The following is a 13,562-nucleotide window of genomic DNA, read 5'->3' on the forward strand; positions in this document are numbered from 1 at the left end:
TAAAGAGACATTTCACAAACGAAAAGCATCCCGAGCAACTTTGTTTCTTAAAGCTCTTTTTCCTACAGTTTTAGAGCAGTTTCCATTTAAGGTTTTGGGTATAATGGATTTCATTAATTTTATCCTTTTCACACCTTGCCCGTACTGACTAACAGTTGGATTTTCTCCAGCACCAGAAGCTGCCCTTTGCTTGCTGAAATATTGTTCAACAGGGTCTTGATTGAAATGTGAAGTTAATACGAAAGGTGCCCCCTTCTCCAACATGTATTTGACGAGGGCTATAGTCGAATGAACTGAAATAAATTGGGGGAAAGAGAATTAGTGACACAGTTTAGAAAAAGTATAACTTTATAAGATTAATTTATTACCAGTGATTCGCAATCCTTCCAAAGTTTCTTCACTAAGTAGCATTTTTGATCGGGGCAACTCATCATCTATTTCAGAATGACTAACTTCCTCTTCCCACTCATCTAGGTACCCGAGAAAATCTTTCATCAGCCACTACAAGGAAATTAGTTTTTGAAAAACTGTATTTTAAACTGGAGAAATTAGTATACCTCAAAACGCCAATCATCCACACTTTTAAATGGAGCTAAGGCTGGCTTTAGTTTTCTTTTAGCATCTGTGCAGTTTGAAACATTGAGAATATCAAAAAATGTATCGAACATCCTCAAGAATTTAACTGTCTCGGACGCTTCATCACCCAAAAGTATTTCCATTGCGTTGGCTGTGGTACTGCTCAGTACTTGTACACATAATTTAACTTTCATACAGCTGTATGAATCTGGGTTTACATGGTTGTACGTAAGTTTGGGTGCTAGTCTAAGTAACGAAGATGAATCCAGCTTATATGTATCAACAACATGCTTCCATAGCAAATATTTCCCATTTTTTTTCAGCTTTCTAATTGGTCTGAAAATTTGGTCTTTATGTTTTTTAAGTTTACCGCTGTTTGCTAATCCATTTTTGGCCGTTTTCACCCCGTGGCATACATCAGAAACAAAGTATAATGGTTCAAAATTATTGAATGGATTTTTACACCGATAACCCACTTTGTCTTGGTGTAAGAGTTTTTCACTCTCCGTGCAAAATTTGATTAATTTTTGATTGGTGGCAGCCTTATCAAATATAACCGAAATAATCTTAAAACTGGCTCCTTGTAAATGTTCTATTGCTTCCCATAATATTGAATATAAGTCTTCCGCCTTTAGCTTATCGCATGGAAAATATGCATAAGCATATTTAAAGTTTGTTGTCACACCTCTAACCATTAATTGTAGCACATGAGTGGCTAAATCAATGTTGCTATTTTCTTCTTCGTTAGAGTGCTGAATTTGTTTTTCAATTTCTGCTACTCTGTTTCGAAAGGTATTAAGATTGTTGGCACCTATCAATTCCCCAGTATTACTTTTGAATACAAGGTCTTGTTTTATTTGAATTTCATCCAAAATTAACGAGAAATATTTCTGGTGTTCTTCTAAGTTGTCCAAATCAATTTTGGTCCTCATTTCTAGCAGTGTAGCTTCATCGAAACCACTCTTTGAAGTCATGTCAATTGAATAATTGAACAATGTCCTTTTAGAGGGGAGTGGTATGGCTTGCCTTAAAGCCTCGTATGTTGTTGGTGACTTTGCTTTAATGGACAGACACCACTGTATAATGGCTGGGTGCCACTTACGTGGCCTTGATTTATTTGATGCATTAATTTTCATCTGCTCACGTAAAAATAGCTTTTGAAAAACTGTTTTGCTCTGAAAAGGGTTTTTTTGTAAAATATTTTCAAATTCAGAGCTTTCTTCTTGGGACATAAAAATTCCATCATTCTTATAGATTTTCTTTATGTTTTCCTTCATGTGCTTAATTTTTCTTTTCTGTATTGTATTGGCTGTGTATAATGTATCATATTTTCCCCGTAAAGCTTCTGCGCTGAGATATCGTATGTTGGTAAACTTTGAATTAGGCTTCCCACTGATAAATCTGTTTGTTTCTCGCAGTTTCCTCCTCTGTAAAACCTTCTTAGACAGGCCACAGTTTACACAACGTTCTTTTTCTTCCAAAAAAAGCTTTCGACATTTATCAGATCTTAAAGACTGACTTAATGAGCAAACATAAATAGATTTCAGATATCGGTCTTTAAACGAGTCAAACAATTCACCCCGAATGCCTTGGCAGCAATTCCAACTATCTAATTCTAGCATTATGTCAACTAAATCTCTTAGTATTTTAATTGGCTCTTGAAAATTTACTGTTGAGCTGTTAAAAGCAGCATGACTACTAGGAACTTCCTTATCACAAACTGTTACAGAAAGAGCCATTGTTGGGTTTAAAATGAGCTTCATGAAGTCATTCTTTTTGAACACTAAGCTTGTTATAGTATTAACATTTCTGTTCGAACCCCGCTTTATCTCCATGCTCCATTTTATGGATTCCATATTGCTTGATTGGTAATTTAAGAAGTCTTTCGCAAGATGTTCTAGAGAATCGATAAGTTTAATTGGGATTTCTCTTTCCCCAGAATCATTCTTAGTTTGAATTGCAATCTCCTCTACTATGGTACACGAATTAGAATCCTCAAATACCTATGACAAACATTATAATATATATTATTATTGTTTAACGGTAATAGTATTGAAACCTCGTATTTGACTCACCACATCTTTTTCATTTTCATTTTCCATAAGAACCAGCGCCTCATTAACAACAGAATCATGGATAATGTCTGTTGAGATGTTTCTAGTGGGTTGCACTTCAGGCTATATAATCACCAATATTAGAATAACAACTTTTATGGATAGAACATTCATTTATGGAACTCACTTGTGGGTTGACGTTGACAATCTCAGAACATTCATCGTAGTCAGGCATAGGGTCTGGATTGCTGACTGTTGGTCCCAAGCCACCCGGAAAATGATTACCACAGACGTAGTGGTGTTTTTTTACATTTGTTGTTTGTATTTCAGGCCTTTTAATAGCACGTAACCATCTCACACACTTCTCATATTCAGTGGTTGGTTTTGGTACAGGAAAAAACCGAATTTCTCCGGTAGTTTGGGAGGCACACTTCTTTCCATTTTCACGACTTTTGCAATTAAGATAGACGCAGTATCTTTTCCCCATTATTTTTCAGCCTTCAGTACTAATTTCTTATAAAAATATTGAACTGCAAAAAACCCCAAGAGCCATGAAAGAAAACCATACACGAACACGATTAGACGACATATTGCGATTGACAGCCAGTAGAGGGCGCAAACAAACGATTCAGTATTTCGGCGGCAACGCGTAACCATGGCAACCGAAACGTCGAGGCGAACCCGACCGCGTTCCCCTTTTTTTGACTCCCCTTCTCCGCCCGCCGGTGGGGTTTTCGGGGTCGCGGCTCCAACGTAGAAAACTGGCTCTTTTCACCTCCATTACCCTTTCTCCATGGTGCCATCTTCCACTTCGATTTCCTTCAAGACACATGATCTATTCAAAACTCTTGAATATAAATTCGAACATGCTTCGTAGATACATCTCCCCGATTCCACAAGATTAGTTCCCTAAATCAGCCAAGTTACAACATACTATGAATTCTACTGTATTTGCAAGTTTGATTAATAATAGCAGAAGTAAGATGAGACTAGAAGTATCGAGGTAACCAAATTCTTCACTCGGCGAAAGTGAATATCCTTGATAACACAACAACGGTTGGCCCTCTGGTAGCGGTTTCTGAATTTTCCCTTCAAAACGTGAGATGCTCGCGGCGGTAGACGGCCGAACTATATTCAAGCACCCACCTCCGTGTTCCTCGGCTTTAGGTTGAGGGGAAGGAAGGGGGTAGGAAATTTTTTGGAACTCGACCAATTTTTTTCTCTCTAGTGTAGGCGTAATGAAAGCGGCATAAAATCCTCAAATTTGTTCACTACCAATGCTAGAGCTCTTTACTTCTAGTCTCATCTTACTTCTGATAATAGTATTTCTGCTAATGAACAGGATTACAATGGTGATAGTTTAGTAACAACTTCAAATTATGTTAAGATGAATCTATGCAACAATGAATATATATCTGCTATACCCAGTGTAACCTCTGGGTAAGATTTGGGTGGGGCGTAGATAAATACTACATTGGACCAGTGGTGGAAGTTTTTTTCCCAAGTTTGAGCCAACGCTGTTTGAACAGGAGGCTCATAGCCGTGCCAGCCGTGGCTGTTGGCAACCGTCAGCCCCAGGTCTTGTCGTTCAGTGCAATTGTGAGAACACGCAAAGAGAATTTGTTGACATTAGGGTTCGGCACTCATAGAATGAGCGAGTGGCGGTGCACGTCGCCAGCTATGTCAATGTCACGTGGTTTCTAAGTTCAAATGCATTATGAATGACGTCAGTGGTGACAGTTTCAACATCTCCTTCCCTTTAACTCAAGCAGAAAGGTTCAAAAAATGGCTAGTTGAAGATTTCAAGTTGAACAAACCTATGTATTCCATACGGATATATATTCATGGTTGTATTGGTTTTAATGAACAGGATTATATACAATGGTGATAGTTTAGAAATAAATTTTTTTCATACCTCGATATAGCCCAATGTTAGCACGTTCATTCTTCAGACGAACTATGAGAATTCTGACTTTAACCATAAAATTAAATGTTGATAGAGTTACTCTTGGGCTTTAGTTTTGACTTTTGAGAGTGAGCAGCAAGGCTTTAGTAACATATTTCGTAGAGTTTGTTTATAACGCGTGAAAAAACTGACTGTAGACCTGAGAGGTTGGGTACTCATATACACAAATGCCAAGCTGTGTGTACAGAAAGGTAACTTTCACTTCTAGCAATTTGTGATAAACATTTTCACCGGCAAAGTTTAGTAGTAACATTTAAAATGGCAAAATGGATGACAAATATTATGTTCAATTTTATAAAGAAAACTCGAAAAAATATCAGATTATATTAGATAGATCAGAAGAAAGATGAGACTAGAAGTACTGAGCTAACCAAATTCTTCACTTGGCCAAAGTGAATATTCTTGATAACACACCAACGGTTGTCCCTCTGGTAGCGGTTTCTGAATTTTCCCTCCAAAACATGAGACGCCCACGGTGGTAGACGGCTGAACCAGATTCAAGTACCCGCGTCCGTGTTCCGCAGCTTTAGGTTGATGGGAAGGGGGTAGAAAATATTTTTTTGGAACTCCACTAATTTTTTTCTCTCTATAGTGTAAGCGCGATGGAAGTGGCATAAAATCCTCAAATTTGTTCACAAGTGCCAGGGTCTACTACCAATGCTAGAGCTCTTTACTTCTAGTCTCATCTTACTTCTGGATAGATTAATAATCATTGAAAAAAAATTAGGTATTGTCCAGAAGTTTTATACGGATATAAGGTTTATTTATTCGCTAGGCGATAAAAATGGATGGATTTCATTTAGTTTTACTTTAAATGAGGGTTAGGTTGAGTTTGGAAGAGCTTAATTTTTGTATTGGTATTGTAAGCATTTTTAACAAAAGTAACACTTGATTTGGAAATTAAAAATCTCTATCTTCAATTGATATTATGAGAACCTTGCGAATCATAGTAATCAATTAAGAATAGCTGGAGTTAAAGGAATCTTTTGAGAAACCGAATCAGGTCTAGAAATGTCCAACCCCTTTCGCACAAAATTACATTTATTCCCTGAACCGTAACGTTTTATTAAACTTCGTCGCAGTTGGACTAAGACGGAATAATAGTTATGAATCAGAAAAAGTTTTGATAACTTATTGTTAAACTTTAAAGCCGGTCGTTCAACTAGCTTTTCATTTAGTTCAGCAATTAATGCTGGTTTTTGTAAATGACAAAACCTGTTTAAGTTTACTGAATAATCACAACTTTTATATCAATTAGAAACATGATTTTAAATCAGAATTTACATTTAGCAAGGAATTTTGAACAAGATATTAACTGATATTATGGAAATCTGAAAATCTAAGTATCGCACCTGAATCGAGTGTGAATCAATTGAGAAAATTCCCCATCCCCAATATTTAAGGGAAAAGATCAAGTAACCTAACATTATACCTTAAGAGAAGGTCTTTTTTTCTAAATATAAAAGGAAATACTACCTATTTTGTAATAAATGATCTCTTATTACAAAATATTTAGTATTTAATTAGTCTTAAAAACGAGGACTACTACGTCGCCATTGGTTAAGTGGCGCCTGCTAAATCGAACCACTTACCCCTAAAGGGATTGGTGGAACTCTCACATGCTGAGAGAGGTAAGGGTAAAGTAGGACATAGCCAACTCGATCACGCGCGTAACAGGGAGTAATGTGATTGGTTCAATTCTCAAAGGCTGAGAAAGGTAAGGGGTTCGATTTAGCAGACGCCACGCAGTAGTCCTAGTTTTGAAGACTAATTAAGCGCTAATTATTTTGCAATGAGAGATCATTTTCTGATCAATTTTTTTTATATTTATAAAAAGACCCTTCTTTGATGGTATAATGTTATGTTATCAGAACCTTTCCTTTAAATTCTGTAAGATGAGAACTCTAGCGACACTAGCGGTTTGAAGAGAAACGTCATCACTTTTTTCTTGCCCAATTTGTGTTCGCGTATTCGCGTAAGTGACTTTAACAACTCTGTATTTCCACATCTTAGAATCGACATGCAAAAGTTCAATTAAAAGTTGAGCTCAAGTAGAGGAACTGTAATGGTTCAATATTCCACAAACGCTTTAATTATGAGTTTTATTCAACGATGCGTAAGGTCACTAAATCTTTCAAGTATCTAGCATTAAACGTAGCGTTAAATTGTTTACCGTATGCCTACGAACTGTGACGTTTCACCTCTAAAGTCATTCCCAGTTCTTTTCAAATCCTGTCGCACATCGAATTTTTACCTTCAAGAAGGTCAGTGGATTCTTTGAAGCAGTACCAGGGCCGGTTTAAAGGGGGGGCGAGGGGGCACTGGCCCCCGGGCGCAAGGCTTGTTGGGGGCGCTTTTAGTTTAACCGTTTCCCCTCAGCATCATTTGCTGTTCCTTTTTTCTCGGCTTAAGGGGGCGCTTACCATCTCGGCCCCCGGGTGCAAAATTGCTTAATCCGGCCCTGAGCAGCGCCAAAGGTTGTGGTCGTCATTTTCGGTCAAGTAGGAACCTAGCTTTAATAAAGCTCGAAACTAAGTGATCAACTTTCGTTTAGGATTTCCAAAATGGTACAATATTTTTTAGCTAAAACAGAACGTAACTTGAAATGTGACTTCTATCTCCTGAATTAACGAAGTGAACTTGAGACACTCAGGAGAAAGAAGCCAATAGAATGTGAACCTGCTAGTGCTTACACTATTTTTTATCAACAAAATGCAATTAAAATTGAGGATGTTATAAGAAATACTTTTATTTCAATCATAATTCATTTACACATTAACTTCGTAAGGTTAGTTTAGTGATTTTAGATGAAGAGTTAGATTCCTCTAGGAATGGTTTGAGTATACGAGCTCTTTCCGGTGATTTGGGCACTTGGGACCTTGAAAAGATATTCACGGAGGTTAACTTGCGGTGTCACGGTGCGGAGAGTGTGGGGAACTCTATAAACGATGGGTTTCTGAAAAGTATTTAATTGAGTTCAACTTTCTTAAATCACGATAGTTAATTGAGTTGAAATATTTACGTGTTGGACGACAGGTTTGGGGATGTAAAAAACTGGTTGGGGAAGACGGAACAGGACTTCCTTTTCTTGGAAGATGGGCTTGGGTGCTTCCACAACTGGAGTTGGCAAGTTCAAGTGCAAGTCCTTGTTTTGGATGGAGTTTCCTGGAAGACGAATATCGGCGTGGGGAACGTCAACGACTTCTTGGGCTCCCTTGGGCAAGTGAACGAGTGGGGCGCTAGCTAACAAAGCGGGGGAAGGATATTCCATGGTTTCTGATCCGAGGTTGGCGGTCAATACAGCTCCTCCTTCTTGGGCCACTTCCATCGGGAGAGGAGAACGGATTTCTACAGAACCAGCAGACTCAACCCATTGCGTTGCCCCGACTAAGTCGGACGACTTTTGGGCAGTGCACTAAGGTGGAATGTATCTTACAAGTCATTTCTCTAAAAATTATTTTTTTTTTCTAATTAAAAGTCTTACCACTGCGACAACAACCAAGGCAATTACAATTTTCAACATTTTGTCGAACGACTTGAGTTTTTAGTTTGAAGAACTGGAGAAAGATGACGATTGTAGTGAATTGGAACACCTTACCCGACTATTTATACCAATTTTTGAATGCCATCCTTCAAGATATGGTTTAAAAAAATCAGTTAAGTGTAGATAAATCCTTAAATTAAATTTTGGTCCCATTAACAGAGCTTTGACCGCGAGTTCAAGATCATTTTCACAACGGCGATAATATGAAATATCTTTATATTAGCTCTTGAGATTAAGATTTGAATACTTACCAGCTACAATTGCGCTTGGGTTTCATTAGAAATTCATTCTCGATTCAACGCTTCACTATCGTTTTTTAGTAATAACATAAGTCTATTATGTTATTTTTACTGTTATTACTACTATGCTTTGTGGTACCTCCAGAGTCCGACAGGGGGCGATGAAATTTCCTTACCTGCTTCCTTCATTAAGGGTATTTGCTATTGACTTAAATTGACTTTGTTTCTGACTTATGGGGACCTTACATAATAGACTAATGGTAATAAAATAAGCTTTAAAGATATGCCGCATGTATGACTACGCCACACCAGGCGTCGGTTTACAAGAACCTATGACGTTTCATCTACGTCACTTCATGCCAAGCTCTTAGTAACTAGTGACAAACTTATGGTAATTTTATCGAAATGCGTTATTTTCTTAGTTTAGGCCGCTATGGTACTAACATCCACAAGGCAAGAAAAAAACCATTGTATGTTTCTCTTAGTGCATTTAAATTTATTAAATTTTTACACATTACAGTTTATTTAGAAAGGATAGATCCCAAGTTACCAATTTTATAGTGAATGCATCGAAAGTCAGGAACTATATATACCTACCTAAAAAATTGTAAAAAATCATATTTCGTAGGTAAAGTAATATGTTTTCACGTGAAGCCTTCACATGAGCAGTTCCCTTATGAGCGGATTTCATAATAGTGGTCCTCATAACAACAGTTCTCTAAATAGCGGTTCCCGAAATGGCAGTTTACCCATTACAGCAACTACCGATACAGCGGTTCTCGTAAACGTGGTGTACCGTTACAGAAATTCTCCAAAGAGCTGAAAAACAGATATGCGAAAAACTATAGTTGTTTATTATAATGTAAGCTGGCCCAGCTGGGTTATATGAACTCAAAAAGAACTAGGTCAGATATGGATAATTTGGTTAGGTTAAAGTTGATTATTTCAACTAAATAGTATTAGGTCAGGTTTTGTTTCGTTTGGTTAGACTTAGGTTAGTAATATTTTGGAAATGGTGTAACAATGTTACGCCTTTTCCAAAAGAATTATGTTTGCAATTATCTACTTCCGAAATAAAATAACCTTTCTCGAATTATAATATGCCTTTTCCAAGAAATTACCGTTTACAATTATCTACTTCCGAAATAAAATAACCTTTCTCGAATTATAATATTCCTTTTCCAAAACATTACTGTTTACAATTATCTTCTTCCGAAATAAAATAACCTTTCTCGAATTATAATATGCCTTTTCCAGAAAATTACTGTTTACAATTATCTGCTTCCAAAATAAAGTAACTTTTCTCGAATTATAATATGCCTTTTCCAAAATATTACTGTTTACAATTATCTACTTCCGAAATAAAATAAGCTTTCTCGAATTTTAATATGGCTTTTCCAAATTATTGTAAACTGATACAGCCTGAAGAATAGTACAATATTTAAATTTACTTTAAAAAAAAATTCATAAACACGATCCGTTAGTAGGTCACATTACTGATTAAATGATCGCAGAAAAAGGTAGTTTTTGAAACCAACGAATACAAATGTATTGTTAAGAAATGCGCGAAATTCAACACAAACACAGCTATTTTCCAAAACAGCAGCCGCTTTTACTAAAACAGCAGTTTTGAAAAACACCGCTGTTTTTTGGAATCGCAGTTGCTATTTCAAGAACTGCTCATACGAGGTACACCCTTTTTTCACTGGGCACTGCTCTAGATTCCAGAATTAATTTTGTGAGACTTATTCTAAATCTGTGAACCAAAACTTTTCTGTGCCGTTTTACAATATTGAAAAAGAAAAAGGGAAATCAGGGTAGTGAAGAAAACTATACCCAATTCCAAAGTTCTTATAAACAGTCTAGAGCAGTTAAGATGACTCATTTGAACATGTATTCAAATTAATTTCAAAACAAGGTATTTTTACTTTTGTTAGATAGAAGATCAACTTTTTTCATGAATTCAAAAATTAGAGGAATCGTTTTGCCTCCATATCTTCCATATTAATTTCTATGCAGGGCTTGAGTGTTCTCCGTCACACGTCATAATTCTGACGTCTTTCCAACTAAGATTTCATTAGTTGTTCGTCTGTTAATATTCCTAGCGCATGGGTAATAAGGTCGCTAGCCCATATGACTGTGACGTAGCAACGCGGTTATTTATTAGTCACGATAAATTTATCACACATAACGATTAATCAAGCCAATCTAAGCCATCAAAGCCCGTCTAGGTACTTTGAGAAAATGGCTACACAATGTTCCTAATTAGCTTATGAATTCCTGGTTTGTTTTATTATGGTAAAACTCCCATCAGGATAAGATATTTTGATAACTTTTGTATAAGATATTATTTCGGTTATTGAAACTTCTTTAATGATTTAATTGTGCTAGAAGCAATTAGGGGAAGTACTATCAAAAGGGTTATGCAAGGCGTGAAGTTATGGTCTATTCGTACTTTCCCAGAATCGAGTTTTTTTAGGTGTGATTACGTAATCACACGTAGCATTGCGATGGTGTTTTGTCTGTATGTGTGTGTGTTTGTAGCTCAGCTACGCGAAAAACAAGCGTGGATGGGAACAGAATCAACAGATTAAGGCAAGATCCGCTACCACGTTGGAGCTCGTAATGTAGAAGAATTGCGAAAGGAAATACATTAGTTCTATCAGAAGTAAGATGAGACTATAAGTAAAGAGCTCTAGCATTGGTAGTAGATCCAGGCACTAATGAACAAACTTGAGGATTTTATGCCGCTTCCATCGCGCCTACACTAGAGAGAAAAAAATTGGTCGAGTTCCAAAAAAATTTCCTACCCCCTTCCTCTCAACCTAAAGCCGCGGAACACGAATGCGGGTGCTTGAATCTAGTTTAGCCGTCTACCGCCACGAGCGTCTCACGTTTTGGAGAGAAAATTCAGAAACCGCTACCAGAGGGCCAACCGTTGGTGTATTATCAAGAATATTCACTTTAGCCAAGTGAAGAATTTGGTTAGCTCAGTACTTCTAGTCTCATCTTACTTCTGGTTCTATGGTATGAGTTAACAGCGACTTTCCGACTTCGGATGGACGTAAAACAAATTGGTTTTGACTCTTGTTAAGAAAAGATCCGCTTCAGGCTCTTGGAATTATTTGGAAAGAAACAACATTGATATCGATAAAGAATTCACCCGGTTTAATTGCGGTAATCCTTAATAATAATCCTTATTTCCCACCATGTTTCTGGTCCTACAATGCTGCTAAGCGACAATTGAAAAAAATTCAATTGATGAAGTAGCCAGTGCCAGAGCGTTTCCAATGATCCAAATAAGGAAGACCGCTCTAACATCATCAAACTTGACTGCGTCTTGTGATTCGATGTCAGGCTGCCATCTATATTTTTCAATCTTGTAGGTGTTTTCCGAAATACATTTATAAGCAACACGAGACTCTACTTGTCTTAGAAGTCTGATAAAAAAAAGAAATATATTAAGAGGTTTTATAGTCGCAAGAAAAATTCCTATTATAAATTAAGAGATTTTTAAGTATGTTTCCGCAAGAAGTGGGTTCTAGTCCCATTTTGTTATCTTTAATGTATACAAAACACTTTTTCGGTTTTCACGTGAAAAAATCACGTACTTGTTTGGAGTTTAAACGCGTGTACGGAACAGTGAGTTATGTATCGGTGTGTCAAGAACTATAATTAGGAGGTAGTTGTGTTACTCTTTCCTGGAGTAAAGATTGGGAAGTATTACGTGACTGAAAGCGTGAAACGACTTGGCGGACAGATTCAACGGATGCCCAATCGGACCAATCCCCAACGCACAGACAATGCAACGAAATTCACGCATGTCCAAGAGCTCTATTTAATAGAATATAAGCTTTATATAAGCCCCGCCCCTACATAACACGTGGAAGAGCTTGAATTTACAGCAATACGGGAACTCCTATCTATAAATTGCTATTGTTATTGATTTGAAGAGTTTTGGTACACTTATTTTATTCTCTTTGTAGCTATGACGTAGATTTTGGATGAACGTTAAACAACCACCTGCCGTTTGAGCACAAACAAATTTCATACTTACGCGCGGTTTATAAGTTCTTTTTTACGTTCCGAAAGTGTTCGATTAATTGGCAGGGTCACTACAGATGTGCTGAGAGATTCTTGTCCATAATAGTAAATTTGTGGGCCTACATCTTCATCCGCGCTCGAAAATGTAAGGTCCGCAATTGCTTTCATTACTAGCTTATTTATTATCAACGCCTTTTTGCCTTCCAATATTTTAGTGAATATTTCATTTTCTATGATTAAATTGCTAACGTCCATTGAACCATTTGTATCCAAAAGCCGTTGCATCAGGCTTTTCATGATGTCGTTGTTTTCTGCCTAAATCATAAGTGAAAACAACAGACATAGAGAAACCAGCCTACAACTAGAGCATTTAAGACTCGGAGCATGGAAATTCCAGGGCTTGCTATAGACATTTTCGATGTAAAAAAGGTGTTAGGCAACCCTTAGTATCTCGGCTTACAGGAGGGTTGGTGCATTGCCGTCTATGGGCACTCTCATGATAAAAAAAGACTACAGCGCAGGTGGAAGACAGAGTTTTACCAGCGTGTCTTTCCCCTTTTATTTACATCGGAATGATCTATTGTAATTTCTAATTTCTGTTGCTAAATTCTATTTAAAAAGTAGCTGAGATTTATCTTTAAATTAGCCTAGCTTAGTATGGTTTTATTATATTCAAAACTAAACAGGTCTATAAAATAATTAATTATCTCCAAAATTAGAAACTGACATATAAATCGAAATGTAAAGAATTAAAGTGTCGCCAGATGTTCCAAGTGAATGTCATTGTTTACGTCATCTCTGCAATGAGCCATGTAAAATGAGACACGATCTGCACTATATAATGAACCAGACGACGCCAAAAAATTTTATTTCCCAAAAAATAGCGGCCATTACGAAAAATGGTGACCAGAAATGTAAAAAACGTTTCCCATAGAATATTGTCCATACATTAGTGGTTCGCGAATTCCTATAGGGCTTCTGCTTTTGGGGATGAACATATGCCTAACCATTCGAAAAGTAATAACAAGTAAATATCCAGACGGGTTTTGCCTTATCCTCTTTCTGCTAATTGGATACAATACAGCTTCCACCTGTAACACATAGATTTCTTCTTCTTGGAATCTTTAAGAGGTCTGATT

At 36.9% G+C, this 13,562-nt stretch overlaps 2 protein-coding genes across 2 annotated transcripts; both read right to left on the minus strand.

Moving 5' to 3' along the window:
• Positions 1–12: 12 nt before the first annotated feature.
• Positions 13–3,117, minus strand: LOC149678836 (uncharacterized). Its single transcript, XM_089836768.1, has 5 exons — positions 2,818–3,117; positions 2,652–2,753; positions 558–2,579; positions 369–501; positions 13–293 (listed from the first exon to the last, which is right to left on the minus strand). The coding sequence occupies exons 1-5, from the start codon at positions 3,115–3,117 to the stop codon at positions 13–15; spliced, it is 2,838 nt and encodes a 945-aa protein (XP_089692894.1).
• Positions 3,118–7,320: 4,203 nt separating this feature from the next.
• On the minus strand, positions 7,321–8,241 carry LOC149678837 (uncharacterized). Its single transcript, XM_089836770.1, has 3 exons — positions 8,081–8,241; positions 7,619–8,011; positions 7,321–7,552 (listed from the first exon to the last, which is right to left on the minus strand). The coding sequence occupies exons 1-3, from the start codon at positions 8,117–8,119 to the stop codon at positions 7,412–7,414; spliced, it is 573 nt and encodes a 190-aa protein (XP_089692896.1). The 5' UTR covers positions 8,120–8,241; the 3' UTR covers positions 7,321–7,411.
• Between the last annotated feature and the right edge of the window lie 5,321 nt (positions 8,242–13,562).

Source organism: Phalangium opilio, unplaced genomic scaffold (assembly GCF_054372755.1).
Source record: "Phalangium opilio isolate 3A_F unplaced genomic scaffold, DU_Popi_V2 ptg000042l_1, whole genome shotgun sequence".
Taxonomy (NCBI): Eukaryota; Metazoa; Arthropoda; class Arachnida; order Opiliones; family Phalangiidae; genus Phalangium; species Phalangium opilio.

Bases quoted from the DNA above. Each gene is read 5' to 3' on its own strand.
- LOC149678836 (XM_089836768.1), bottom strand. From the start codon at position 3,117: ATGGGGAAAAGATACTGCGTCTATCTTAATTGCAAAAGTCGTGAAAAT. The intron at 2,754-2,817 runs GTGAGTTCCATA...GTGATTATATAG, and splicing joins TTGTCAACGTCAACCCACAA to CCTGAAGTGCAACCCACTAG. The intron at 502-557 runs GTATACTAATTT...ATTTCCTTGTAG, and splicing joins TGGATGATTGGCGTTTTGAG to TGGCTGATGAAAGATTTTCT.
- LOC149678837 (XM_089836770.1), bottom strand. From the start codon at position 8,119: ATGTTGAAAATTGTAATTGCCTTGGTTGTTGTCGCAGTG. The intron at 8,012-8,080 runs GTAAGACTTTTA...ATTCCACCTTAG, and splicing joins CCTTGGTTGTTGTCGCAGTG to TGCACTGCCCAAAAGTCGTC. The intron at 7,553-7,618 runs GTAAATATTTCA...AATACTTTTCAG, and splicing joins CCAAACCTGTCGTCCAACAC to AAACCCATCGTTTATAGAGT.